At 42.6% G+C, this 22240-nt stretch overlaps 1 protein-coding gene and 1 long non-coding RNA gene across 9 annotated transcripts in view; both read left to right on the top strand.

The window, feature by feature from the left end:
- Nucleotides 1-5540, top strand: part of PKIB (cAMP-dependent protein kinase inhibitor beta) — a 56031-nt gene extending 50491 nt beyond the window's left edge. For all 8 annotated transcript variants that reach the window (XM_061460018.1, XM_061460019.1, XM_061460020.1 and 5 more), the window contains 2 exons: nucleotides 348-522; nucleotides 4675-5540. In XM_061460018.1, coding sequence (XP_061316002.1) covers nucleotides 375-522; nucleotides 4675-4760 — 234 coding nt within the window. In that variant the 5' untranslated portion in view covers nucleotides 348-374 and the 3' untranslated portion in view covers nucleotides 4761-5540. The remainder of the gene's footprint in view (nucleotides 1-347; nucleotides 523-4674) is intronic.
- A 6769-nt stretch (nucleotides 5541-12309) lies between these two features.
- On the top strand, nucleotides 12310-21316 carry LOC133272647 (uncharacterized). Its single transcript, XR_009744503.1, has 3 exons — nucleotides 12310-13337; nucleotides 13452-13520; nucleotides 21035-21316. It is a non-coding gene; the product is annotated as an uncharacterized LOC133272647 (long non-coding RNA).
- Nucleotides 21317-22240: the final 924 nt, after the last annotated feature.

Here is a 22240-nt window from a genome sequence, read left to right as displayed (position 1 = left end):
GAGTTGCAGCTCCCTTCCAAGTGGCTATATGACAAAACCACTTAAAAAGAGGGATCAGGCCATAAGAAGACATACAAGTGGCTGGCAGAAACAGCTGTTGCTGACCCTATCCACAAGGTTTCTTGTAGGTGTAGAGCTGTTATTGCGCTTATCTGATGTGCAAGTGGCACCGTGCAGATTCTTTTACCTTCTTCTGGGGCACAAAAAAAGCTTAAGCACTCAGTATTGTAATGTACAGCTTTTAATAACAAAAGACTCACTGGGCAAAGACTATTGTATTATTGAGCAGGTGATTAGAATCCATCCAGACTACAGCTGTTTTCTTCTTATGTTTGTTGCATATGCAGATGTTGCTATGAGGAAAGGAGTCAGCAATGACTGATGTGGAGCCTGTGGTCACAGATTTTGCAGCATCAGGACGGGCAGGCCGCCGGAACGCCTTACCAGATATTCTGGGCTCTCCTGCTGCTGCTGGGACTTCAGACCTGCCACACAAACTGGCTGAGCTCTCTGTTTCAGAAGGTAATGGCTGCACATTCAAGAAACTGACATTTTTATGCAGTCATCCTTTGCTTTCTTCTCAAGACTTCTGCCACTTTGCAGTTTTGATGTCAATACTAATGTTTCTTTTTTCATTTAGGATTAAATTCAACCTTCAACAAACAGTTGCCACTTGTGCCTCCTGATGAGACAAGTTAATTTTAACCCAGACTAAGTCTGCCATATCCACCTACAGATTCAGTGTTCAGCAGCCTGGGGAAAGGTGCTGGGAACTGAATTCCAGTTCCCCTGAGGAAGAGCAAACACAGTTGCATTGCTGGGCGGCTTAAAAACACACTGCTCCAGCTATAGAGTCTACTCCTGCGCTGAGACAACTTAGCACAAGACAGCAAACTGTGCTGTTAATCCAGTTACAGCTATCCTAACTCAAGCATACACATTAAGAGTAGTTTTTACAGTAATTTACTCCTGCTGGTAGGCTTTAAACTTTGCTGTCTGAGACCAGTGTCTTATTTTGCCATATCTTTTAATTTGATAAGGTGTTTTGGATTTAGCACAAGTCTAATCAACACCAGATTTACTTTTTACTTTCAGGTAGGATTTCAGGGGGATTTTCAGATTCAGGAAAATCTGGTTTCTAATGCCTATGAAGTGAGAATTGTAAGGTTTGCCCTGAGCATGTGTTGCTCCTACTTTTCTAGGTTCTAATTTGGAAGTAACTTTTTCCTCTCATGCCCATTGCTCTTGCTTCTGTGACAAATGCCACCACAACTGGTGGGCCCACATCCAGGCGCAGCGTAGTGGATGGCCCATGAATCTGAAATAAATTATAAGAGGGATTCCCAGGCTCCAAGGATGTGTGTCCTACTTGTATGTTGCCCAAAGCAGCTACAGGATGTTGATTTTACAGCCTCATGAAGCACCATAAAGGCTGAGGGGCAGGGAATTCGTTTGATTTAAAGTTGTTCTTGCTTTGGTGATTTAATTTATGTTTATTTAATTGGGGGTTCTGTAATTTAAACCCAACATGGGCCTACTAGATGACTGCTTGGCAGGTAGAAACAACATTACTAGGAGAAGTGAGAACTGAGAGAATGACAACCTCCAGGCTTGAACCTGGGAAGAGGGGAAAACAAGAATCTCAATGGATGCTGGAAGCAGACACTACTTTTGCAAAACAATTTGCAAAGATTTATGAAGGATAGAGGGTAGACATAAAGCAAAAAAAAAGGAAAGACCACATAGTCAGATACCCTCAGGCTGCAGTACGTTACTGAGAGGAACTGGGATAATCTGAAAGAGCAGGCAGGAAGGATGGCAGGCATGATTGTCAGAGTACATTTAAAGTAAAGCTAGGAGCCCTGTGAGTCCAGTTAAAACTCCTTTGTTTCGAGCAGAGCTTTTTCCCTAGGAATATGAGAAGTATGTCCATACAGATTTTTCTCCTGGTGTATGCAACTGGAGCACTGGAAATCCATTCTAAAGTACAGAGTCACTTAATATTTACTGCTTTGGTTTTCAAATATTATGGTGTTCTTTTTATTCCAAATAGCTCTTCTGCCTGGCACAGTCAAACTCCAGCAGGAGACAACTGTTTCCCTTATCAAAGGGGAGGTAGATGAGAACTTACATTGTTATTAGTGCCAGGAGCTATGGAAGTGAAGTGACTGGTCCAACCCACTGAAATATTCATTGCCGCGTTATGTGTATTGTTAATAGCAGTGAACCTTGAGGGAGATACACAGTGTTACCCATGTTAAGCAAAGAGCTGTAGATAAGATCTTCATGTTTGCTTCATCTTGGCATCTAGAACGTTTAGTAGTTGAAAAAAATATACTTTTTAAAGCGTGCAAAATTTCTCTTTTTTTTTTTTTTCCCCTGGATAAAAATAAACATGAAAGAGTGAAAGTCTTGTTACAGAAATTTTAAATAGCAAAGCATAAAATAAGTACTTAGCCATCCAGACAGAATAATCCTCATTTTCTAATGCCCATACAATGCACTAAGAAGAAATGAAACTCAGCTACATTAGTTACAGCAAAATGTACTGATGCTTTCTTACAAATACAAGGACCAGCATGGCCAGGATTTGAAGAACAGTTAAGAGAATGGAATTATGCTTTGCTTTTGTCACTGACATGTAGCTGTGCCAGAGTGTGCCCTGAAAGAGTGGTTTCTGTTATGAGCAGTTTGTGGTATTGATAATAGGAAGTGAATACAGGAGACACTTAGGTCCACTCTGACTACTAGAATGCTTTTTGGAATTAGGAATTCCAGGTGTCTCAGATGGGAATTACAGCCTTGCTGTGTTGTAAGTTAAACTACTGATGAGACAGCAAGGAGTGAGAATTCATTAAAATGGAAAGAAAGTTTGGAAGTTCAAATGCTGTGACAGGGAAAATGTGAAACATTTGGGGCTCTAACAGACATCTCTTTTTGGTTGATTCTGGCTTTAAGAATAAGTTGTTAAAAAAATGAAAGCTATTTCTAGCTCAGAACAAAGAAGCTGGATAAATGAGAAAAGTGGAGAAGATGAAACATGTGGCTATATAATATATGCCCTATTTTTTTTTTTTTTTTTTTTTTTAACTCCGAAAGATTCGGTGAAGATTATGGAAAATGGTGAGGAGAACTCTCTCCATCTTGCTTCAAATTTAGCTAATGCTCATTGGATCATATATTTCCCCTCTTTCTAAAATGCTGTCAGCTGCTGTCATAGGGAAAGGTCAGGAACAGGATGTGCTAATACCTTTTGTCTGGCTTAGAAAAGAGACTTTGCTTTATTCTTTATGCATATACAAAGCTCATAGCTGTGTGGTATAAATTTCCATGTACTCTGCAAGCTGCATCAACTTAATGTTCTCATGAGATGAACAGGAAAGATTTTGGCACCAGCTGTTTATCTCAGAGCCTAACTCTGAAATGAAAACGATCTGTATCCAGCCTGATCAATCTCTGATGGTGCATAAGGTTTGGAGGTTCCACAGGTGGTCTGGTGAGAAGCCACAGGTGGAACCATGTTAAACGGTTGATTGGTGTCACTGATGATCAAAAGGGTGAAGAGGAGCCTGTAAGAAGTTTGAGAGCAAATAAGCTGTACTGGTCTATACTGCACTAATATTAAGCATCCAGCCTCACACAGAAACGGCCAATAGAGGAGACTGTTCTGTCTCCCTTTCCTCAACAGTACTGTACTATGTAATGTGGAAGAGTGTCAAAGTAACTCAATTTTTAATTTACCAGTATAAAACTCCGAAGCCTCCAAACCTCTGAGCAGACTTGCTCCATCAAGTGGTTTCTGCTAAGAGCTTTAGCTGATGAATTGAGTACAGCATTATATATTTGCTGTGATATGTACAGACAAGATATATAACCTTTTTGTCTGTTTGTGATACTTTATGCAAAGTCTCCAAGGCAAATAGCTGAAAATATACCCTCTTAGATTATATGTATTAACACTGAAGATAATTCAGACAGACATGCTGAGCAGACTTCTCCTTGCCCCAAAAGCTGTAGGCTGTCTGGAAAATTATTATGCTTTGCAAGGAAATCAGTGCAAGAGGTGTTCCTGTTTCTTAGTGAGAGAATTTGAGCATCAAAAGTGATGATGTTTAACTCCATGAAGTGACCATATACACTGGAGAGCTTTTACTTCTATTAGTCATGTAAGCATACAACTCTAATGTATGGAAGAGTGAACTTCCAAATGAGACTTAAAAAAAATTCCCTCATCTTGGGAAGACAGGGTGAATTCTCCTGGGTATTTCTTGGAAATGAAGGTCAGCCAGATAGCTGGCATGTTTATAAACTGTGATGTTATCTACCTGAAACCAAGCAATGCTCAGAGGAATGCAGTATTCTAACTTGACTTTGGAAATGACCCAGAAAAAAGAATAACAATAATAAAACGTTATCTCCCATCTTACAATCAAATGCACATTGATCAGTGTGTGTAAAGAGCAGGCAAATCAACACCAACAGGCAACTGCTTTTGGAAAATGCCTCCACAAGTTTTTTATCTGTTGAGTTAATCTGTTTCTAAAGCATCATGAGTGTGGTAATAATAAGCCAATCCAAACAGAGATGATCAGTGAATAATGCAGATATTTGGCTGCATTAAAATAGCTGTGAGAATGTGTGTGGTATAAACATTTAATTCTGTCTTTTTTTTAGATGAAGGAGCAGAGGGTGGAGAAGTGTCATCATCCAAAGCCTTGCTGGAAAGTCAAGAGGCGGAAGGAAAAAGCAGCGATTCCTAACACCTAAGGACTGCTGGATTAATGAAGCCAATTGACAGACTTTCCAGTTTCCCCATGACACCCCTTCTGAAGTGTGGTAGCAACTTTAGCAGCACAGACGAGATTTTGCAGCACACTTGTACCTAGGTGACATTAATGTGGAGCTACTGTTTTTTATACAGTCATTCTTCAAAACAAATGTTCTTCACATCCAAATGGGAAGAAAACTAAAGAACGTATCTCTTGTTTTGGGTTTTCTCATGGTTATAGTACTCATCCTAACTAATCTTCTTTGACAGTTTCAATTAATGTACCTAGTAGATGTACCACCAACTAATGATTGCTCCAAAATAAAAATCCTGTCTCTTAATTTCCCAAAAGAGCTTCTTTCTCTCTGACACAGAGGTATATTCACTCTCCCCACCTTAAGGTGACATTAAGTATATATTAGATTTCAGATATTATCTGTAATTTATCTCCTGAGATTTTTGTTCTCATTAGGCACATGTAGATGGGTGTGAGAAATAAAAAAAGAGACTTTTTTTTTTCTCTCTTCCTCATGTCTCCAAAAGGTTTGGTAAACTACTTCAACATCAGTGTTTGCTTTCTAACTCTCTTTAAATTTTATTTGATTATAGCAAGTCATCTCAGTTCTCCTGCTCTTAGCAGTCTTGACACTTCTGTCATTTCTGATTTTAGGCTGAATATTGTAGCTGTTCATGTGTATCTAAAATAAAGTAGTCATGTTTGTAAGTGATTAAAATTGTTTAATCTCACTGTGGAAATTAAATAGTTATGATATTTTCTGTCTTCTCTTGATTCCCTGATGTTTCTTCTGTATGACAAGACTTAAAACCCCACAATACGTATTTCTTTTATTTCATATGGCTTTTGCTTTAATGGTTTGCTGACAATAAAGATATTTCTATTTATTTTTTTTTCTCTGCTGAAAGGAATTGTTTTGTTATGGAAGTCATGCTCCTGAAAATACTTAGCATTCATTCCCTTATTGTAGGGGACCTAAGTTTCTCGATCTAAGGTACAGACATGCACCTTTTACTGCAGCCTAGGGCAGCAGCCATTTATGTACTTCTTGAAACCTAACCAACAATGACAATCAAATGCTTTAATGTGCCCACACAATCTCTCTGCTGGGCTGCAGCCAGATGGAGGAAGCATCTCTGAGTACATTCCACATTTGACCGGTATACCACCTCTAAAATATTTGTGTATTTGATAGCTGGCAGAGAGCTTTTAAGAGGTCTCTCTACACACCTACCATTCCTGCTGTGCGTTTATCTACTCACGCACTTCTGTCTTCGGGGGACCATTCAGTAAAGGATTCAGTTTCATCCAACTGAATTCACACGTAGTTCCCTCCACTTACTTGTATTCCTTTTACAAGTGCAACATCCCAGAATCACTTGCAGGTTTGGAAAGGTAAAATAACCTACTCCACTGGAATGAAACAGGTGGCTTAAGAAAGTCTGAGTGACTGAACTAGCTGAAACTGGCAGACCAGAGCTGAAAACTGAAATGGAGAGGGACTCAGAGCTAACTATATTTGTGGTACATTCTCTTGTTCTGAGTTGCAGTCCCATTTTCATGTACCAGCTTTCTTTATAGCATCACGGTACATAAAATTGTTCAATTTTAAGAAGTTAAAATGATCCCATGGAACTCAAGTAGCTGAGTATTACTGAAACAGAATTCTTTATACACTTTAAGTGGAGCATATGCTAAAGTGCTCTTCTGGGTCACGGCCTATATTGAATTTTCTTCCATAATTGCAGTATTGGATATATTTAGATTTTTTTTTTACAGTCACTGAAATTTGGGTTACAGGAATAGATACTTAAAGTATTTTGTTAGCCTAAGATGCTTTCAAGTTTTTTACTATTAAGATGCCAATTACGAACCAGCTGAATTTAGCAAATTATTCATGTGCTAACTTCTACACAAAAATCATTCCACAGCTGTCTACATACATGTAGTTAACTGCTCACAGACAGACATACAGCTTAGAACTAGTCAGAGTGCTCAGTACTCTGGGAAATTGGTGCTTACTTTGTACTTGAGCTATATGAATCTGTCATTGAGAAAATGCTGTGTAGAATGAAGGATTTTCACAGAAAATTAGAAAAACCTCATATGAAGTAAAGATTAACCAGAAGATTTAAAATGAAACTCAATTAAAAGTGGGATGAACATTTCTGATCTCTAATACATGGGTCACATATTATACAGTCCTCATTTGTCTGTGTATTATCTGGTTGCAGATTAACCAGTACAGATGCAGAAATATTTCTCTGCCACATGAAGGTACAGTCTGTGTCTAAATAATTATTAGTTTAGGCTGCATGAGAGTGTTTTTCTGTAGTAAGTTCAGATATAGGAGAGGAATATCTAGTTATGCCCTGAATTTTGTCAAACATAACTTAATGGTTCTGAACCAGCTGTGTATTTCTGACCAGTATAAACACTTGCTGGTGCGAGAGAGATTGTGCCATATAAACTTTGGTCCAGAAGAATTTATTAGTTCTATATTATGCTTGACTCAGCCGAATGGGGAGCTAGCCCTTTTATTGCTATGTGGGGGTCTCTATACCATGCTGTCAAGTAGTCTGGGGTTTAGGCAGGGCTAACTCAAGCACAGCTAAGGTTGGGAAAGCTCTGGTTCATTTTCTTGTTAATACCTTGAAGATAGGTGATAGTCCCACTACACTTTAAGCCTGTAAAGAGCAAATGAAGTGCTTCTGAGTATATTTCTCACTGAGCCTGTTTATCCAGTCTGAACCATTATCCAGACTATACCACCCTCCCATTAGCTCAGCTAAGGGTAACTGATGACAGGGCATTCTCCTAATCCACAGGGTAACAAAGTTATGGCCCTGAATCAGCAGAGTATTTTAAAACATGCTTAACTTTAAATGCATACGTGTCATAGAAGTCAACAGAACTTCTTAGTGCCTAAAATTAGGTACATACCTAATTACCTTGATAAATTACAGCAGCAAACTTCTATTAAGGCTAATCCAGTATTATAATGCATTAATCCCAATTTCCATTCCAGCAAGTATGGCACAGGTAATAGTATCGTTTTCACCACTTTGCAGCACTATCCTGGGCTTTTATAGAGCAAAGAAATTCATTTTCAGTACCAAGCAAAAAAAAAAAAGGTAACTTTGTTGTCTTCAAATTTTAGAACTTAATGAAGCAATTATTCATTATTAGCCACTCTGCATTTAAAAAAAAAAAAAAAAGCCATGAAATACACTTGTAACTTCACTGTGCATATACAAAACAATTTAGGTACTTTGAATATACAGAAAATTGGCCTCAATCTTTTCCACGTTATTAGGAAGGTAATTTTCTTTGTGTCAGCCCTTCATCAGAAGCCTCATGTTAAGAAGTAGATTAACATGCTGAGGTGCAGCTTTTGTTGCTATAACCCAGGAAAATTCAATTTGTTATCTGGAAGGCAATAAAGGACGAAATAGTTTTCAAGGTAGGGGACTGATCATTAGAATGTTCTCATTTAGAGAGATTAAGAGACGTAATTAAGCATTTTTTTAAATTAAGCTCATTTGCTATGATTCCTCATACAGCTATTTCCACCTGTGCTATATACAGTCATTCTGGTATAATACTGCATAGGCTGAGCTTGGATGGATAAAATAAGTGACAAAGCAGTTTGCAAAGTGGTATATTTTAACAGAAATTTCCAAATCATTGACAGTACAGCAATGTACAGGGCAGACTCAGTTGTCATTGAAGACAAAGACTGATTTTATACTAAATACAGTGTGAATTGTATCTAACTTTAGTTTAAAGTTACGAGTTACTAATCATACAGAAAATTTCTCCCAACTCAGAAAGTCCAGGAACACAAATGTTTGGCTGCAAGAGAGCTAGTCATATATGTTTGCCCTATTGAAGAACAATAGGGCAACATCAAGGGAAACATCATACATGTTTGCACTGTCCAAGACATCGTATTTAGTTATATGAACCCACAATTTGACCCACAGTGGCCACTTCTGTGTTGTGCAGCTTTCATACAGTAGTGATCGTACAAAATAATATAACTGTGTTTGCATTGGTTAAAAATGACAGCACAGCAGTGACTAGAAGTTGTTTAAACTACACTTTACCGTCAGTGTTCCAAGTATCCTTTATGTATCACACATAGAAAGAGGAAACAAGGTTTAGAAAATTATTTAGGACTAGTTCATATTCGTCTTTCCTGCCTGCTGGTGGTGCTTTATGTGTGATAAAGCCCATCAAAAGGAACTGAACGGACATTTCTGCATGGATTTCTCCACTGGATTAGCACAGGCTGTATTTGCTGTGCTCGGTGAGCATAAACCCCAGATCCTACGTGGTGGGGGGGGGGGCGGGTCCCAGGGCACTTGCTCTGAAGTGGTTTGGATAGTAATAAAGGGTTTAAACTGTTGTGCCATCTAGTGGGATTTTAGCTTATCAGGTAGTTTGTGCAAGTAAGTGGAGGGAGAGAGTTTATGAGACCTCAAAACCAGCTGGGAGGCATCTGCTTTAGAGCAAAAGAGCGAAGATGTTGGGAGATGGCCTGGTGAGAGGTAGGCTGTCTCCAGCTAATCTGTATGTTAATTTCAAGGATTTCAGCAAGGGTTCAGTACCTTGGTGTCTCTGCGTACTCAGAAAGTTGAATGATGGCAAACAGGAGACGTCTTACATTGCTGGGAACGCTGCTCCAACGGCTTAAGTCAGTTTGGGAATCCAACGCTGGCTGAAGCTTCCTCACCCCACAGGACTGCCTGTGGGGTAGGTACGTGGTGCTCCTTCCTGCTGTGTCTTGGAGCTTACCTCCTCACCAGTCTGGAGGAGCACATCGCCTCGTTTAGAGGACCAGACTTCTTGGTGGAAACTCGTTAACACTACATGGGCAAAGGAAAGATGTGAGGCTTGGGCACCAAAGAGTGAAGTAGCCAAAAGCATTTTCAATCTGGAAGCTCTGTCACAAAACAGGTGTCTAAATCTGGCTTGCAGCCTATGCAGCTTTAGATGCCCCCTCTACAATCTGGGCTAGAGTGCCAATACCAGATGACTGGTTTTGACATTTTTTAGGGAGAACTCAGTTTCATCTTCCACACCTGAAGCTGTTCTGCTTCTGACAGTAATTAGCAATAAATGATGAGAGTGTTTCATTATTGGTTTATTCTCCTGTTCAGACCAGTGTGGAACAGTTCATATTGCAAGATGGCCTGGAGCAAAAGGAGGCCTGAAGGCCATTGCTCTGTGTCATGTCCTAAAGCCAGACCTCTAGATTCTAATTAAAGCCTTAACACTTGATGGAAAATAGTTTGGCTTTTTTTTTTGGTTCTTGATACAAAGCCTGAGTGCTCTGGGCCTTTCTGGATTAAACATATATTCAGCAATTACCTATAATGTAAAGGGTCCTTATGTGAGGATATGGACAATCCTTACAGCTGCTTTACTTCTGGAACTCTGCTGTGCAGTGACTGATGCTGTAAATCCAGTGTTTATCATACAATGTATAGAAAAACTAATCTGTGGGAGCCTGGATTAACCTTCCCATTTATTTTAATTTTTTCCAGATCCCTTAGGCACGTTTGTAAATGACACATCAGCAGTGTAAACAAAAAGAAGCAGCATGTAAACTGCTATTAAGCCCCAGCAGTATTCGAGAAATGGTTTCCTGATCAACCACGTAATTTCCTGAAGGCACAGGAGCACCTTTCCCCCGAGGGCTCCGCAGCCGTCAGACAGGCAGCCGGACACTTCACGCCCGGTGCGCACAAGATGGCGCCCGAGCCCGCGCCAGGCACCTGAGTGCTTTTCTCTTCCCCTCAGCTTTTCAGTCCCGGTGCTCGCAGCGCCTCGGGCATGGCAGTCGGAATGAACCGTCACGGGAAGGAGAAGGGGAGCTGTGGTACCGCCCGGCCGCCCAGCGCCGGTAGGGCGGAAGATGGGTCTCCCCGCAGGTGCCGAGCGGTGCCGGCAGAGGGCGCCCCCGCTCGCTCCGGCAAGGCTCGACTGCAGAGGCGGCGTCAGGCCGCTCCCGCCTCGGCGCTGCCCATGGAGCTGCCCCAGCCCCCTGCTCCACAAGCGGCTCAGAGACGCTAGAAGGCCCTGCGCGGTCTCCAAACGCTTGGGGGAAACCGGGCTGAACTGTGCCGCCCTCTTTCCCCACCACAGCCAGCTCCTACTGATCTGCAGGAGCGGGTGGAGGGCAGGTGAACTTCCCTCAGAGGTGCCTGCTACACTGTCCATCTGGTCACCTAAACAAGCAGCTTATTTGAATTCTGACTCTCCAGCACAGCTGTCACTCCTGGACGGCCATTCCCCAGCAGCACCCCCGAGACTTGGCAGGCACCTGTCCGCAGCTGCCCAGTGCACCAGTAGGTGCGTTCTGCCTAGCAGTCGCCTAAGCCACATCCAGCAGACAACAGAGAGCAGGGGCTGAGCCACGTTATCCTGTGCGTCACAGACGAAAAGCACCCTTTAAGCGTAAAACTGCCATGCATGCATCCGCGGAACAGCTACACGTTTTCAACCTTCTTGTTCCTCCCACCAATTTAGTACCTATCTTCTACTTTAATTGCTCAATAATACCATTCCTTCCAGCACTCTGAATTTCTCATCTAGCTCCATGCAAAGCTCACATTCACCTACTCAGTGCTGCTCACCCCTTGCTTGGCTCACTTACACCTCCTGATTTATGCCCAAAATCAACTGTTATTGCTTCAAACAGCCAATATAAGAAACTAATCTCTTTATTTGCCTCCATATTTGGTAAAATGAGATGGTAGGACAACTCATTGCTATTCCTCCCAGCAAGTCCTGGTGGGAGACTGAGATCTTATGTATCAGACAGACGCATTAAAGACCCTTGAGCTTGTCCCTGAATAGTCTTTGTCTTGAGCACTGAGAGAAAGCTTCTCTAGAACAAAAATAGCTTGTGATTATGCAAATAGGGATGGTGTTGCGATGTAAGAAAGTGCTGAAATAAGTTTCAGACATGTTCTTTCAGACAGCCTTTGAACTCTTGACTTTGCATCTTTTTTTCCTGATGATGTTAAACTTGGCTGTTATGAGTGGAAACTTTTAGTTAAATTTATAAAGGATAAAATAAAATGTAAGAAGAAGTATACTTGGGGGGGGGGGGGGGGAGACAAAGGACAGTGAGATGGAGTTAAAGGCATGAAAGTTGTGCCGTGTTTCCTCTCCGTAGCCTTTCCTTTAGCAGAACAGCTGAGCCTGTTGTGTGAGTCAGCCTGCTTCTGCACCCTCCACTGGCTCTGGACTATGGATGTTCTGAGCTGTGGCTGCAGTGCTCAAGAAAGTTTCAAAGGTCTGGAGGAAGACGCTATTAGAAGCCTTGTTTAACTATTACAGGATTAGTTACAGACTTTGTGATCCATAGAGGGTCTGGGTTATGTTTATGACTGACACACTGAGGGGGAGATCTTTCAAAATGTACGCATGGATGTGTAGAATTAAAGGAATAGTGGATGTGTCTGTACTTCCGCAATGGCACTTGCTGCGGTATAGTCCAGAAAGTGAGATCATTGATTATCCAGGCAGGGACTACACACGTATTTTACTTTCTGTGTATATCTGTATCTTTTCCCATGATAGACTTTGTTTTGGCAAAGGACAAACATACTCATAGCAAGTGGGGTATGTTCTAAAGTTTCCTGGTTTAGACTTGCCCATTGTGACCATATCATGTGACTCCTTGCATAATCTAGGATATGGAACTTCTCTGAATTACTTCCTGCATCATGTCTAATAGCTGTAGTTGTTAACAAAGCTTACAACTTGCAGGGATGAAAAGTCTAATAAGGCATTTTGAAAGCTGGTCAAGGGGCAAAGTCTCATCACAGCTAATATGTACTTCATTTTTAATATAAATTTCTCTAGGCTTAATTTCCAGTGACTGGAGTTTTGTATACCGGATTGGAGACCACTCTATTCTGTTTCTCTAGGATAGTCTGCAAAAAGCAGGATGACTGAAATTTTCTCCAAGATCGTCTTGGTACTAGGTCCCTCTTTAAGGCTAGTAATGAGCTATCATAACCCTGTAATGCTTCAAATTACTCTAGAGTTTCGTGTTCCGGGAAGTTTAATATTTAGACTGATTCAAACTCAGAAATGACATAACACTTGGTCACAAACCAGTATGAAAAAGCAGGGATATAATTGCACTCTTGAATGAAGCAAGTTAGATGTGTAATTCTGCCTAGGTCATCCAGCATGAGGTTTCATTTCAGAAGCACCTCTGTCTGATGTCAGGCTTTTTTTTCCATCAACAGGCCCATAAATTGATAACATAGTTAAGTTATTTATCAAAATTGTGGAATTCAGACATTTTTCAGGGGTGCATTAACGCTCCCTGTAACCCACTGCTAGTTTAGAACTTTGGAGGAAATGGCTTGCTTTGGCTGAGAGATTCCAATTTAGAAGAGACAAACCCAGGAGTGTGTCTCCAGCTGCATCTGAGGGATCACTTCTGGCTCCAGCACGCCTTGACTCTCTCCTGTTAGTCCATAGCTGAGTGGAACAGAGGAGGACCCAGGCAATATCTAAATACAGGTAGCTAATGACCTCAGTTACTGCTTTACATCTGTTCTCCAAACTTAGTGGTTATTTTCTTAAATTTGCATTTCAGTCAATTAAGGCTGACTTTATTTTTTGTCTAAATTTCAGATGGTGTTGAGAATGATTTCAGGATATCACAGCAAATGGAGTGCTTCAGTATGGGCAAACAGAACTCAGGTATATTGTGCTATTCCAAAAGTTTCTTAAATCCAGTCCTGCAAAGTTGTCTTTTGTTACCCTGCAAGGATTTAGCTTGAGGTTGATTATACTGAATTCCAAATAGTCGCACTTATTAAGTGTTACACAACCTTCAAGGTGTAAACTAGGACTACAGACTATGACGTTTAGACATTACCTGTGCTTTTAATACCACAAAATTTGTATCGCTTTTAATAAAACTCATTCCCTAGGTTTGTTACAGTACGGAATCTTTGGACCTTGATACAGGGTGTGTTTCTGCTCCACTAATATTTTCACTGGGCTGCTCTGAACACAAAATCTACACAAGTCTTCCAGAATCAGTTGCAACAAGTCAAATGCAAGTCACCTAATCTCTTTAAACCTATGTGATATTTTCCATTCATGCACCTAAGGATTATTTTAACCTTATTTACCCCTGAAATAATCAGTTGCTCATTTGTAAAACTGTATTTATTTCTTCCTTGCATTTGGCCATGCTGAAATTGTAATTCTGGACAGCTGATTTTGTGTATTGATTTTACAGTAACTAGACAGCTATTGTAAGTGACACCCAGTATCAGACATTTCTGTTACATTGTAGAGGATTTTTTCTACTCTTAAACACAAAAGAAAGCAAAGACAAATATTAAAATAACAAAGGCCTAATGGCACAAAGTTAAAATAACTGCATCTTCAATAAATAGAACTCTAAGCCAGGAAGGTAGCTGGCTTTAGTGGAGGCTAATTGAGGAGAGCCTCCTACTTGAGTCCTCTAGATGATAGCTATTGTAATATTAGACAGCAGATAACACCCCTCTAAATGCATGTAAGAAGCAGAGAAGACCCTGGAGATATTTGGCAGTATTTGTTTCCTTCTTTAAACCATTGTCAACCAGCCGTCCTCTCAGCTTAAACCAATCCGAATAAATGTCTAATAGTTCATAATGAGGTATTAGTGGGTATTTACTTTCCAGGACTCTGCTAATCTCATGTCGCACCAATTTGTAACGTAAGAAAGAGCCTGCAAGAACGAAATGCATGATCACAGAGCACTTCGTTTTCACCAATTAGCAAAACCCACCAGAATTGGACCGTAACATGACTCTTACTCTAATGTTAGTCTGTCCTGGAATTATTTTGGTTGAGCTTTTACAGTGACATGCTCCTAAGCTTTGCCTAAGGTATGCCGCACTCCTAGAAGGGATACGGTACAAACACATCTTCCCTGCTCCTGACTCCATTATAGAATCATAGAATCATAGAATAGTTAGGATTGGAAAGGACCTTAAGATCATCAAGTTCCAACCCCCCTGCCATGGGCAGGGACACCTTACACTAAATCATATCACCCAAGGCCTCATCCAACCTGGTCTTGAACACTGCCAGGGATGGAGCATTCACAACCTCCCTGGACAACCCATTCCAGTGCCACAGCACCCTAACAGGAAAGAATTTCCTTCTTATATCCAATCTAAACTTCCCCTGTTTAAGTTTTAACCCATTACCCCTTGTCCTATCACTACAGTCTCTAATGAAGAGTCCCTCTCCAGCATCCCTATAGGCCCCCTTCAGATACTGGAAGGCTGCTATGAGGTCTCCACGCAGCCTTCTCTTGTCCAGGCTGAACAGCCCCAACTTCCTCAGCCTGTCTTCATATGGGAGGTGCTCCAGTCCCTGATCATCCTCGTGGCCCTTCTCTGGACTTGTTCCAACAGTTCCATGTACTTTTTATGTTGAGGACACCAGAACTGCACACAATACTCCAGGTGAAGTCTCATAAGAGCAGAGTAGAGGGGCAGGATCACCTCCTTCGACCTGCTGGTCACGCTCCTTTTGATGCAGCCCAGGATATGGTTGGCTTTCTGGGCTGCAAGCACACACTGCCGGCCCATGTTCATTTTCTCATCAACCAACACCCCCAAGTCCTTCTCTGCAGGGCTGCTCTGAATCTCTTCTCCACCCAACCTGTAGCTGTGCCTGGGATTGCTCTGACCCAGGTGTAGGACCTTGCACTTGGCATGGTTAAACTTCATGAGGTTGGCATCAGCCCACCTCACAAGTGTGTCAAGGTCCCTCTGGATGGCATTCCTTCCCTTCAGCGTATCAACTGAACCACACAGCTTGGTGTCATCGGCAAACTTGCTGAGGGTGCACTCAATCCCACTGTCCGTGTCAGTGACAAAGGTGTTAAACAAGACCGGTCCCAACACCGATCCCTGAGGGACACCACTCGTTACTGGTCTCCAGCCGGACGTTGAGCCATTGACCACAACTCTCTGTGTGCAGCCATCCAGCCAGTTCTTTATCCACCGAGTGATCCATCCATCAAATTGATGTTGCTCCAATTTAGAGACAAGGATGTCGTGTGGAACAGTGTCGAACGCTTTGCACAAGTCCAGGTAGATGACATCAACTGCTCTACCCCTGTCCATCAGTTCTGCAGCCCCATCATAGAAGGCCACCAAATTGGTCAGGCAGGATTTCCCCTTAGTGAAGCCATGCTGGCTGTCACCAAGCACCTTGTTGATTTTCATGTGCCTTAGCATGCCTTCCAGGAGAATCTGCTCCAGGATTTTGCCAGACACAGAGGTGAGACTGACTGGTCTGTAATTCCCCGGGTCATCCATTTTCCCCTTCTTGGAAATGGGGGTTATATTTCCCTTTTTCCAGTCATCGGGAACTTCACCTGACTGCCATGATTTTTCAAATCTGATGGCCAGTGGCTTAGCAACTTCATTTGCCAGCTCCTTCAGGACACGCGGATGGATCTCATCAGGACCCATGGACTTGTGCACTTTCAGATTTTTAAGATGGTCTCGAACCAGCTCCTCTCCTACAGTGGGCGCAAGGTCTTCATTCTCACAGTCCCTGCATCTTCTTTCCAAGACTTGTGTGGCTTGGTCAGAGCCTTTGCCAGTGAAGACCGAGGCAAAGAAGTCATTCAGAACCTCAGCCTTCTCTGAATCCTGTGTAGCCAGTTCTCCTGAGAGCTTCCTGAGGGGGCCTACATTCTCCCTAGTCTGTTTTTTATTTGCTATGTACTTGTAGAATCCCTTCCTGTTATCTTTAATACCTCTAGCTAAGTTTAATTCTAACTGGGCCTTAGCTTTCCTAACCTGGTCCCTAGCTTCCTGCACAACATCCCTGTACTCTTCCCATGCTGCCTGTCCTTGCTTCCACTTATTATAAGCCTCTTTTTTCAATTGAATTTTCCTCAGGATCTCCTTATCCATCCAAGGAGGTCTCCTGGCCCTCCTGCTGCACTTCCTTCTGGTTGGGATGCAACACTCCTGAGCTTGCAGCAGGTGATCCTTGAATATCAACCAACAGTCTTGGGCCCCTCTGCCCTCTAGGGCTGTGTCCCATTGTCGTGGTTTAAACCCAGTCAGGTAATTCGTTCGCTCACTTCCCCCCCTTTCTTGCCCTCCCCCTGCTCTCGGAGGGACGGAGAGGAGAATCAAAAGAATGCAACTCCCACGGGTTGAGATAAGAACAGTTTAGTAACTAAGGTATAACACAAATCACTACTGCTACCACCAATGATAATAATGATAAAGGAAATAACAAGGGAACAGAATACAACACCTCACCACCCGCTGACCGATAACTCGCCCCCCAAGCCCGACCAAGCTCCGACCGATACCTCCTCCAACCCTGCAGTCTCCCAGCCCTTCCGGCTAACTCCCAGTTACATCCTGGGCATGACGTGCTGTGGTATGGAATACCTCTTTGGTCAGTTTGGGTCAGGTGTCCTGTCTCTGCTTCCTCCTGGCTTCCCCTCCTCCCTGGCAGAGCACGAGGCTCACAAAGTCCTTGGCCAAACCAAAACATCTCTATCAGCTCTGTTCCCGAGCCGAAAGTCAAAACACTGCACTGCACCAGCTACCAAGGAGGAGAAACATGACTGCTACTGCTGAACCCAGGACACCCATGGAACCCTCCGAAGCAGGTTCCTGAAGAGGCCAAAGTCTGCTCTTTTGAAGTCCAGGGCAGTGAGCTTGCTGCATGCTCTTCTCACTGTCCTGAGGATCTCAAATTCGAGCATCTCATGATCGCTGCATCTAAGACTGCCCTGGAGCGTCACATTTCCAATGAGCCCTTCCCTGTTGGTGAGCACGAGGTCAAGCACGGCACCTCTCCTTGTCGGCTCCTCTATTACTTGCAGAAAGAAGTTGTCTTCTACACAATCGAGGAACCTCCTGGATTGCTTGTGCCGGGCCGTACCGTCCTTCCAACAGATGTCAGGGTGGTTGAAGTCACCCATGAGAACAATGGCCTGAGAGCATGAGGCTTTTCCTATCTGTCTATGGAGTGCTTCATCCGCAGGTTCTTCTTGATCAGATGGTCTGTAACAGATCCCCACAGTAATGTCTCCCATAGCTATATTCCCTTTAACTCTGCCCCACAAACTCTCTGTGGACTGCTCACCTGTCCCCAGACAGAGTTCCATACTCTCCAGCCTATCCCTAACATAAAGGGCAACTCCCCCTCCCCACCTGCCAGGCCTTTCTTTCCTAAAAAGCCTGTAACCTTCCATTCCAACACTCCAGTCATAGGAGCCATCCCACCATGTTTTTGTGATGCCTATTATATCATACCCCCGTAGACGTGCACCTTGCATGGGTATCTTGCACCTTGCCTATCACCTGGTCTTTCCAAAAGCCCTTCCCATAGCATTTATGCAGCACAAAACTGGATTCATACATCTGCTTTGTAGCTGAGGCCATTCTGTGACCACTTTCTTGTGCAGCTGCATAATTGGGTGCCTTCTCCATAAGCTATTTAAGTCTTTTGTTTAAACTGGGATTTCTGAAGAGCTGCCCATCAATAGAGTAAACTAGTGATTTTCTGTGAATCGCCAACAGCACTGAGATAGTTTCTTTTTATTAGGAGGATCAGCAAATCTCTTAGACAGCTAAAGGACACAAGAGATAACTTTAGTTAAAGACCTTCTATTCCCCTGCTTGATATTAGGTTTTTCTGCAGCACCAAAAAATCCAATCACACTCAGCCCTGAAGCAACATCATCCCGTCTGACACAATAGCTACTAAAATCTGGTCATTTCTGCACTACGCTGAGATCAAAGCTGTGCAGAGTTTCACAGCAGGGCTTCAAAAAAAGTTCCAATGTGCCAATAATACCCTAGTCCACTGCCTATAAATGGAGGAAATCTCTTCTACTTTCACCTACACATTTTTTTCAATTTCCTTAATTCCTAAGTAGCCCCCTATATGTTTCAGAAAGCTTGGAGATTACCAAAATTACTATGAGAGTTAGGACCCAGAATCATGTTGGCTTTCAGTAGGATTCAATATCTAAAAGGCCTCTGAGTGCCTACATCTGGTTCTATACCAGGGTACTTAGGCCTTGGTGTCACTGCTATCCTTTGTGGCACACATGGGTACAAGATGCCCAGAAGTTCAGGGTCATCATTGCTTGAACATAGAAATGCTTGAATAATGCAGGTATCACTAAATTATAATATAGCATCCCCTTAACTACTGATGAAAATTTACAGAGTAATATGTTAATACTGTCTATTATACTGCGAGGATGGTGAAAGGATAGGTTCAGCTGAGTTGGTGTAGCAAGAGTGCCCCTCCTGAGTTAGATCCACAGAGGGACACCACAGAAGGATAGATAAACCTGACTTCAAACATCATTAGCTGCATCAATTCACTATATTTAAATAACCATATTACTAAGCCCTTACTGACTGTGATGAAATGCTCAGCAGTTCCTGACATTAATTATGAGAAATCGACACAGGAGAAAACCTCTTGATCAGACTTTTCTACCACAGGAGCCTGGTGCCCATCGTGTAGTGTTCCCCCCTCCTATATTTTTCTTTGATCAAGTGAATATTTTTTTCAAGGACTCAATGAAGGCTGAATGAGGCCAAGACACTCAAATGCCTGAGGGCATGTGAAGCAGGGCTATAACAGGGGAGAAAGGTAGGCAAAAACAGGTTTTGTGCCCTGTATTCAAAGGCTGAAGGTTAGAGCAGTCCAATATTCACCCTGGATGGCCTTCTGAGAAAGGATTACTTATTACACAGGGATGTCTTGCCACAGCGCTTCCATCTTTCAAGCAGGCCTTGTGCAGACAATGCAAATGTGCCTACTTACACTGCTCAGGTTTAAGAAGTTTGGTAAAGGAGAATGAGTCTCTCTGAGCGTTCAGAGAGGAATCTACAGAGACATCTCATCACACAGGCTTTTCACAGGGGAGCACACAGTCTGTTAATACCTTCAAACTCATCATAAGAGAAACTCCAAGCTGGTCTCTTAAATGCACACCAGGTCAGTGTATTCCACACTGTGATCTCCATTCCAGACATAGCAAAGCATTTACATAGATCAGGATAACTTATACTAGCAGTTGACACACAACTCTCACATAAGCATCCACAAGCAAATATAGGGCATAAGATGCCATGGAAAACATTTTTGGCTGTGGCTTGTCACCCCACAAGGTGTCAATAATGTAGCATTTCCTACTGTTGATTTATCCTGCTCCCAAATCATCACTAACAGGTGGAATCTCACCACCATAAAACCTGGTGTGATGACTTCGGCAATCTATCTAAGTAGCAGAAGGAATGTGAATATTTTAGCAGACCCTATTTTACATCTGAAGCGTGGTGCAAAGTGTTGAAGAATACAGCTTTCTTAAGACTAGCTGCTTGTCTTAGCTAAGTATGTTGAGATATCCTGGTAGGAAAGAGACATTGGTGTAAGTATGATTGCTTAAATTGTGAAAGATCCTGAAGTGGCTACTTCCCAAGGGCCAGGCTGTAGTGCTGTCTGGAAGAAGGTGCAAGGCAGAAATGTCTTTCAGGAGTCCAGCTACCAGCAGGGGCACTGAATCACTTTCAGTTTTATAAGGCACAAAATCTGTGAGGCTGGTTCTACACAACAAGCCCCAGTGAGCACAGAGAGCAAGGAGCTCTCCCAGGGCTTTGTTCACACATGTTGCGCCAGAAGGAACAGTAGAGGCGCTAGGGCTTCTGCAGACAGAGCTATATGAGCAGAAAACTCCATTTTGTCAGTACTGGGAGAGGAGACACTGTCAGTTCATGAGAATATTGGTAAAATCATTTAGGATTTAATACGGTTCATGTCAGATAAAGTAGTGTCAGATGAGTGGTGAGGTCAGTTTGTACTTGCTTCCATATCAGCTGCCTGGGTGCCAGCAATGAATCTCTATGAGACCACGGCTGCAGAGAGAATTAGGCTATGGGTGGTGAACACTACTAAATACTTGATAGTATTACTGTATTGAGGAAACACTTCCCAAAATGCGGAATATCAATCCTAAATGCCCCATGCCATGACAGTGCCAATCACAAAGCATATTCCTTATTCATTATAGTGTGTTTGACTGACCATGGACATCAGGTTAGTGGACATCTGTATGAGATGCACCAGTAAGGCTGGTATACTGTGCAGACTTTGGAGATACGGCATCATTCAACTTTGTCTGAGAAAAGGGACTTGATTTCTTTCAGCCTCATGAACAACACTTGGTGGTCTGTTACTTCAAGTGATGCTCTACTCTCCCTGGCTTTCTGAGCACGAGCTGGCAAGTATCAGAACTGCAGGTCAGAAGAGAAATTTGGACATAAACTGAGCAGCTGGAGGAGGGCAGTTTGTCTCTCACTGCACTTCAAAGTAAGTAAATGGAAGGTTAAAGAGAAATAGACACACTGGTTCATACCCTGAGGTTATCAAGGATAATGAAAATTGTGTTGTGTGGTAAATTGTGGTACAATTATATATTCCTGGAGTTAATTCAGAAAGGGGTTAAATCTTTCAAAGGGAAAAATGGCAAATTAAATTAAAATCCAATCAGCAGCATCACTTGTTCTAGACCCAGGGAACATGCTATACTACGAGAGCCTGAAAATGGCAAATGACAGTTAAAACCAAATTTAAAAATAGCAGGGAAGTATTAATAATTATTTATATTTTGTATGGCTGAGCCAGGTAGAAAATTACTGGGGTTTTGTTCCTAAATCACAGAAAGTCTGTTCCACATAGTCCCTGAGTTTTGTTATGAGCTGAAGAGCTAGATTCATGACTCTGAAATCCGTCCAAGCCATAGATCTGGAAAAGCTGACACCATGGCGCATCCCACAGAGAGAAAGGTTGCTTTCTGAAAAACACTCAGGAGGCAAGATGACTAACCAGAACTTGAGGCAAAATTCAGAGAACAGTTATAAGAAGAAAAACATTCCCTCTCTAACACACACACACAAATCCCATAATAGATGAAACAGTTTTAGGTTCTTTTCCTTCGTTCTTCATTCTTAGTCTCCAAATGCCACCAGCTGTGGAGGCAAGGTACTGTTTCCAGCCAACAACAGCAAATGCCAGTTTCATCCGAAATCCCTATGGATGCCATGAGATGGAGGGGGAAAGTGGTCTCTACCTGGCCAACACCAAACTGGGCTTGAAAATCTCACGGGAAAGCTTTCAGGAAAGCTGTCCTGCAGTAGCTCTGCTATCCTATATTTTTATTCAGTAGAATATTTCGCGTTTGGTGCCTTCTCTTTTTGTCCGCGTCACTTTATCAGGGACACCACAACGCAGGCGGGTGCTGGCTACCCGGTGGGCGGCTCTAGCAAGGAATGGTGCCCTCGGCGGAGGTAACCCACCACCCTCTGCCCCTCAGTGTCCCGCCGTGTGCCGCGGCGGAGTGCCCCTCAGTGTCC

The sequence above is a fragment of the Pezoporus flaviventris genome, unplaced genomic scaffold (genome assembly GCF_033815535.1).
Source record: "Pezoporus flaviventris isolate CSIRO_AGI_PZ_B2104156 unplaced genomic scaffold, CSIRO_AGI_Pfla_v1 ptg000031l, whole genome shotgun sequence".
NCBI classification, from domain to species: Eukaryota; Metazoa; Chordata; class Aves; order Psittaciformes; family Psittacidae; genus Pezoporus; species Pezoporus flaviventris.
The sequence above is the reverse complement of the archived record's forward strand: the minus strand, read 5'-3'. Positions and strand labels throughout refer to the sequence as shown.